Source organism: Scardinius erythrophthalmus (assembly GCF_964197995.2).
Source record: "Scardinius erythrophthalmus genome assembly, chromosome: 23".
In the NCBI taxonomy this organism is placed as follows: Eukaryota; Metazoa; Chordata; class Actinopteri; order Cypriniformes; family Leuciscidae; genus Scardinius; species Scardinius erythrophthalmus.
The window spans coordinates 4,134,820-4,142,665 of record NC_138243.1 but is presented as its reverse complement, the minus strand read 5'-3'; the positions used below and the strand labels follow the sequence as shown (position 1 = coordinate 4,142,665).

Genomic DNA, 7,846 nt, shown 5'->3' with positions numbered 1-7,846 from the left:
TATCCATGATAAGTGCATCTATCCATCATAAAAGTGCATCTGTCCATGATAAAAGTGCATCTGTCCATCATAAAAGTGCATCTATCCATGATAAAAGTGCATATGTCCATGATAAAAGAGCATCTATCCATTTATAAAAGTGCATCTATCCATGATAAGTGCATCTATCCATCATAAAAGTGCATCTATCCATCATAAAAGTGCATCTGTCCATCATAAAAGTGCATCTATCCATCATAAAAGTGCATCTATCCATGATAAAAGTGCATCTATCCATGATAAAAGTGCATCTATCCATCATAAAAGTGCATCTATCCATGATAAAAGAGCATCTATCCATCATAAAAGTGCATCTGTCCATGATAAAAGAGCATCTATCCATTATAAAAGTGCATCTATCCATCATAAAAGTGCATCTGTCCATGATAAAAGTGCATCTATCATTATAAAAGTGCATCTGTCCATCATAAAAGTGCATCTATCCATCATAAAAGTGCATCTATCCATGATAAAAGTGCATCTATCCATCATAAAAGTGCATCTGTCCATGATAAAAGTGCATCTATCCATGATAAAAGTGCATCTATCCATGATAAAAGTGCATCTATCCATGATAAAAGTGCATCTATCCATGATAAAAGTGCATCTATCCATGATAAAATTGCATCTGTCCATGATAAAAGAGCATCTATCCATTTATAAAAGTGCTTGTATCCATGATAAGTGCATCTATCCATCATAAAAGTGCATCTATCCATGATAAAAGTGCATCTATCCATCATAAAAGTGCATCTATCCATGATAAAAGTGCATCTGTCCATGATAAAAGAGCATCTATCCATTTATAAAAGTGCATCTATCCATGATAAGTGCATATATCCATCATAAAAGTGCATCTGTCCATGATAAAAGTGCATCTGTCCATCATAAAAGTGCATCTATCCATGATAAAAGTGCATCTGTCCATGATAAAAGTGCATCTATCCATGATAAGTGCATCTATCCATCATAAAAGTGCATCTGTCCATGATAAAAGTGCATCTGTCCATCATAAAAGTGCATCTATCCATGATAAAAGTGCATCTGTCCATGATAAAAGTGCATCTATCATCATAAAAGTGCATCTATCCATGATAAAAGTGCATCTGTCCATGATAAAAGAGCATCTATCCATTTATAAAAGTGCATCTATCCATGATAAGTGCATCTATCCATGATAAAAGTGCATCTATCCATCATAAAAGTGCATCTATCCATGATAAAAGTGCATCTATCCATTATAAAAGTGCATCTATCCATGATTAAAGTGCATCTATCCATGATTAAACTGCTCCACTCGGCTCCGGGGGGTTAATAAAGGCCTTATGAAGTGAAGCTATGTGTTCGTGTAAGAAAGACGTTACAAAGTAAAATAACTAGCTTCCTGCCAAACAAACTCTACTTACGCCTAAAGCTCAACTTGTGCAACTTGTGACGTCAGAGGTAGTGCAGTGCTTTCTGTAAAACTTTTTTTTGTGGGCTAAAAGGTCCATTGTCTGTTGTCAGTAGTGTAGTGATGTATGAAGCGCAGCTCACACAGAAGTCACTTTCACACTTCCCGTTGTTCAACACAACACATCCACATTACAAAACCTGAGTGGGGAAGTTCTCTGCTCCCCTCGTGAAATTCACAATCGCATGGATTCCGATTGAAATTACTGGACTTTAACCTCACAAATTCACAGAACAACAGTAAATGGACTGCGGCTTTAGAATGAAGAATATATTAAAACAACTTTTGTCAAATACACACACCAACGCAATACCGTAGTCTTCCTTTGTGTGAAATGAGAGCTTGTGGGTTCAATCAGACCACCTTAAAATGCAAATGAAAAGAGAATTTAAGATAAAGTATTCAACACAATTGTAAATAATATATTTAGAATGTCTTTTATTGATTCATTACATTAATTAATTCATTTTATAACATTCATTCTACCCTTTTCCAATATTGGTTTACAATGGTTTAAAGGGATAGTTTACCCAAAAATTAAAATCCAGTTATTGTGTACTCGCACTCATGTCTTTTTTTTTTATACAGCTTATAATACAGGTTTGGATCGACATGAGAGACAGATTTTCAGTTTTACCCGTAAGCTTGCACTGTGACTAACAGAACAGAGGATTGAGTTGTTAATGGTAATTATCAGTTAGACTGTGGGATCGTGCTGTTGTTTGAGGACTACATCATCTTTATCCTGCCTCATTTCACTGATATTTATGCTGTTTTGAATCGGTGTATAATAACATTTTCCAGTGGCTTTGATTTTCCTTTTTTGTTTATCTTGGTTTGGTTTGTGGAGGATGCATTTCTAAAACCAGATTAGCACGGTCTTCAACCATGAATTTCACATTTTAAGACAGTGCATCAGTTGTTTGGGACTCCTGCAGTCTGTGATCTAGTCCTGTACTGTGATGTAATGCATTTGTTTATGCACCTTATCTTCCTCAGGCACCGCCAGACCATGTGATTCCTTCTCTTGAGGACATCTATGTCTACAGTCCACTGGGAACAGCGTTCAAAGTTCAGGGAGGCGACAGTATTGCCAAAAACCCCAGCATTGTCACAATGTAAGACCAATCTCAAAAAGTGCTTTTCACACCCAGTCATGAAGTCATGAATGCCAAAGCTAAACGCAGCCAGAATGTTATGTCTGGTTGATTACTAATAGACAACCAATCAGAAAACTAAGCAATACTTGCCTTGTTAAATATTCACAGCTTTGCCATATGGAACACTATGATGGGAACATCTATATTAAGTATACCATGGGGAATAAAACAAGTAAGTTTACTTTTTTTGTGTGTGTACTGTATTTATTTTACTGTCTGCAGGCTATTATGAAGATAAATAATTTCTGGCTGTCTTTTAGGCTGGTTTCACTCTGGGCATCATCATCATAGTTCTCATGGGCCTACTGACGCTTTACTGCTGCTACAGGGTATTAAAGTCCACAAAGTCCATACGTAAGCCAACCACATGACTTCACTCAAATAAACAGCCATTTTTACACCCGCAATACACAATGCTCATCTTATGAAAGATATATGCACCAATGCTAAATTTGACATTTATACATTTATTAGCTAACTGTGTGATTTGTATATGTACATTTCTGAAATGCATAACTTGGACAGTCACCTCTGATTACAGATCACTCTAAATTGTAATGTAGACATGCACTTTCTGTAAAGCTGCTTTGAAACAATATGTATTGTGAAAAGCGCTGTACAAATAATTGTGAATTGAATTGAATTGAATATATGTATCATTCTCATATTAATGTGCAATGAGAAGCATCATGACCCTAATTTGGGTGGGGGGGTTAGTGCGCGTGCACATGAAGGGGGGAGTGGGGAGTGGAGGAGAGAGAAGCATCAAGAGGGAAGTTAGCTAGAGGAGAGATGTCCTCGACAATGACTAACATTAGAATAGTAAATTCTTGAGAATTTTGATATGGCCGACACACAACCAAAGAGACGACGTTCCGATGAACAAATAACAAAGAATAGGGAAAAGGAGAAGGAATGCGAGGTCTCGAATTTACATCGGAAAAGCGTTCAAAAGGTGGCGAGGACTCCGCCGGCAGAAGGGCTTCCGATCCGACATTCAGGAGGCTCTGTTTCTGCTGGACAGGGTAAATCCAGTCTGTTTTTTCTAAATGGTTCATGACTGTTCCAGGAAGCACGGAAGGGAGGGGGAGGGGACGGGATGAGGAGGAGGGAGGGTCGAGCTAGCCTTCGTTTTGTTTGACAATACTTTGAACGTCAACAAGAAGTGACGTCACCCAACATCGCTTAGAGCACCTTTAAGGATACGAATTGTAGTGCTTTACTAGGAGTTAGTTTGTTTGTTTATGAAGCCATTATTTAACAGCCTCAGGAGTTCCTGCTAGTTTTAAGTCTTGATATGTTCCTACATTATTGCTAAAAAAAATTATTTATGGAGAAAATGAACAGGATTTTAAAGGGTTAGTTCTCCCAAAATAAAAAATTCTGTTATTAATTTCTCACCCTTATGTTGCTCCAAACCTGTAAGACTTTTGTTCATCTTCAGAACACAAATAAAGATATTTTTAGTGAAATCTGAAAGGTTTCTGTCCCTCCATTGACAGCTACACAACTACAACTTTGACGCTTCAAAAAGTTCATAAAGAGATTGTAAGACTAATACATATGAATTGAGTGATTTGGTACAAATTTTCTGAAGAGACACAGTCGCTTTTTATGGTGACCAGATTGAATTTAGGCTTTTAGTCACATATAAACACAAGCTCAACCGAACCTGCATGAAACGTGACAATGAACCTCATTGGTTCTCCCTGAAGTTCAAACGTGTTGCGTAAGATGAGAATGAACCTCATTGGTTCTTTCTGAAACACAAACGTGCTGCGTAAGACGAGAATGAACCTCATTGGTTCTTGCTGAAACACAAACGTGCTGCGTAACACGAGAATGAACCTCATTGGTTCTTGCTGAAACACAAACGTGCTGCGTAAGACGAGAATGAACCTCATTGGTTCTTGCTGAAACACAAACGTGCTGCGTAACACGAGAATGAACCTCATTGGTTCTTGCTGAAACACAAACGTGCTGCGTAACACGAGAATGAACCTCATTGGTTCTTGTTGAAACACAAACGTGCTGCGTAACATGAGAATGAACCTCATTGGTTCTTGCTGAAGCTCAAACGTGCTGCGTAACACGAGAATGAACCTCATTGGTTCTTGCTGAAGCTCAAACGTGCTGCGTAACACGAGAATGAACCTCATTGGTTCTTGTTGAAACACAAACGTGCTGCGTAACACGAGAATGAACCTCATTGGTTCTTGCTGAAGCTCAAACGTGCTGCGTAACACGAGAATGAACCTCATTGGTTCTTGCTGAAACACAAACGTGCTGCGTAACACGAGAATGAACCTCATTGGTTCTTGCTGAAACACAAACGTGCTGCGTAACACGAGAATGAACCTCATTGGTTCTTGCTGAAACACAAACGTGCTGCGTAACACGAGAATGAACCTCATTGGTTCTTGTTGAAACACAAACGTGCTGCGTAACATGAGAATGAACCTCATTGGTTCTTGCTGAAGCTCAAACGTGCTGCGTAACACGAGAATGAACCTCATTGGTTCTTGCTGAAGCTCAAACGTGCTGCGTAACACGAGAATGAACCTCATTGGTTCTTGTTGAAACACAAACGTGTTGCGTAACACGAGAATGAACCTCATTGGTTCTTGCTGAAACTCAACCGTGCTGCGTAACACGAGAATGAACCTCATTGGTTCTTGTTGAAACACAAACGTGCTGCGTAACACGAGAATGAACCTCATTGGTTCTTGTTGAAACACAAACGTTACTGCGTAACACGAGAATGAACCTCATTGGTTCTTGTTGAAACACAAACGTGTTGCGTAACACGAGATTGAACCTCATTGGTTCTTGTTGAAACACAAACGTGCTGCGTAACACGAGATTGAACCTCATTGGTTCTTGCTGAAACACAAACGTGCTGCGTAACACGAGAATGAACCTGATTGGTTCTTGCTGAAACACAAACGTGCTGCGTAACACGAGAATGAACCTCATTGGTTCTTGTTGAAACACAAACGTGCTGCGTAACATGAGAATGAACCTCATTGGTTCTTGCTGAAACACAAACGTGCTGCGTAAGACGAGAATGGACCTCATTGGTTTCTTGCTGAAGCTCCAACGTGCTACGTAAGACGAGAATGAACCTCATTGGTTCTTGCTGAAACACAAACGTGCTGCGTAACACGAGATTGAACCTCATTGGTTCTTGTTGAAACACAAACGTGCTGCGTAACACGAGAATGAACCTGATTGGTTCTTGCTGAAACACAAACGTGCTGCGGAACACGAGAATGAACCTGATTGGTTCTTGCTGAAACACAAACGTGCTGCTGCACACGAGAATGAACCTCATTGGTTCTTGTTGAAACACAAACGTGCTGCGTAACACGAGAATGAACCTCATTGGTTCTTGCTGAAACACAAACGTGCTGCGTAAGACGAGATTGAACCTCATTGGTTTCTTGCTGAAGCTCAAACGTGCTGCGTAAGACGAGAATGGACCTCATTGGTTTCTTGCTGAAGCTCCAACGTGCTACGTAACACGAGAATGAACCTCATTGGTTCTTGCTGAAACACAAACGTGCTGCGTAACACGAGATTGAACCTCATTGGTTCTTGTTGAAACACAAACGTGCTGCGTAACACGAGATTGAACCTCATTGGTTCTTGCTGAAACACAAACGTGCTGCGTAACACGAGATTGAACCTCATTGGTTTCTTGCTGAAGCTCAAACGTGCTGCGTAACACGAGAATGAACCTCATTGGTTCTTGCTGAAACACAAACGTGCTGCGTAACACGAGATTGAACCTCATTGGTTCTTGTTGAAACACAAACGTGCTGCGTAACACGAGAATGAACCTCATTGGTTCTTGCTGAAACACAAACGTGCTGCGTAAGACGAGAATGAACCTCATTGGTTCTTGCTGAAACACAACCGTGCTGCGTAACACGCGAATGAACCTCATTGGTTCTTGCTGAAACACAAACGTGCTGCGTAAGACGAGAATGAACCTCATTGGTTCTTGCTGAAACACAACCGTGCTGCGTAACACGAGAATGAACCTCATTGGTTCTTGCTGAAACACAAACGTGATGCGTAACACGAGAATGAACCTCATTGGTTCTTGCTGAAACACAAACGTGCTGCGTAACACGAGAATGAACCTCATTGGTTCTTGCTGAAACACAAACGTTACTGCGTAACACGAGAATGAACCTCATTGGTTCTTGCTGAAACACAAACGTGCTGCGTAAGACGAGAATGAACCTCATTGGTTCTTGTTGAAACACAAACGTGTTGCGTAACACGAGATTGAACCTCATTGGTTCTTGTTGAAACACAAACGTGCTGCGTAACACGAGATTGAACCTCATTGGTTCTTGTTGAAACACAAACGTGCTGCGTAACACGAGAATGAACCTCATTGGTTCTTGCTGAAACACAAACGTGCTGCGTAAGACGAGAATGAACCTCATTGGTTCTTGCTGAAACACAACCGTGCTGCGTAACACGAGAATGAACCTCATTGGTTCTTGCTGAAACACAAACGTGCTGCGTAAGACGAGAATGAACCTCATTGGTTCTTGCTGAAACACAACCGTGCTGCGTAACACGAGAATGAACCTCATTGGTTCTTGCTGAAACACAAACGTGCTGCGTAACACGAGAATGAACCTCATTGGTTCTTGCTGAAACACAAACGTGCTGCGTAACACGAGAATGAACCTCATTGGTTCTTGCTGAAACACAAACGTGCTGCGTAACACGAGAATGAACCTCATTGGTTCTTGCTGAAACACAAACGTGCTGCGTAAGACGAGAATGAACCTCATTGGTTCTTGTTGAAACACAAACGTGTTGCGTAACACGAGATTGAACCTCATTGGTTCTTGTTGAAACACAAACGTGCTGCGTAACACGAGATTGAACCTCATTGGTTCTTGTTGAAACACAAACGTGCTGCTGCACACGAGAATGAACCTGATTGGTTCTTGTTGAAACACAAACGTGCTGCGTAACACGAGAATGAACCTCATTGGTTCTTGCTGAAACACAAACGTGCTGCGTAAGACGAGAATGAACCTCATTGGTTCTTGTTGAAACACAAACGTGTTGCGTAACACGAGATTGAACCTCATTGGTTCTTGTTGAAACACAAACGTGCTGCGTAACACGAGATTGAACCTCATTGGTTCTTGTTGAAACACAA

At 40.4% G+C, this 7,846-nt stretch overlaps 1 protein-coding gene across 2 annotated transcripts in view; it reads left to right on the top strand.

Moving 5' to 3' along the window:
• slc38a9 (solute carrier family 38 member 9) overlaps positions 1-7,846 on the top strand; it is a 35,324-nt gene that overhangs the window by 4,668 nt on the left and 22,810 nt on the right. For both annotated transcript variants that reach the window (XR_014029283.1, XM_081354302.1), the window contains exons 4-6: positions 2,492-2,610; positions 2,761-2,824; positions 2,913-3,006. Coding sequence is in view for 1 of the 2 variants with exons in the window: in XM_081354302.1 (XP_081210428.1) it covers positions 2,492-2,610; positions 2,761-2,824; positions 2,913-3,006 (277 nt within the window). In the remaining variant the exon portion in view is untranslated. The remainder of the gene's footprint in view (positions 1-2,491; positions 2,611-2,760; positions 2,825-2,912; positions 3,007-7,846) is intronic.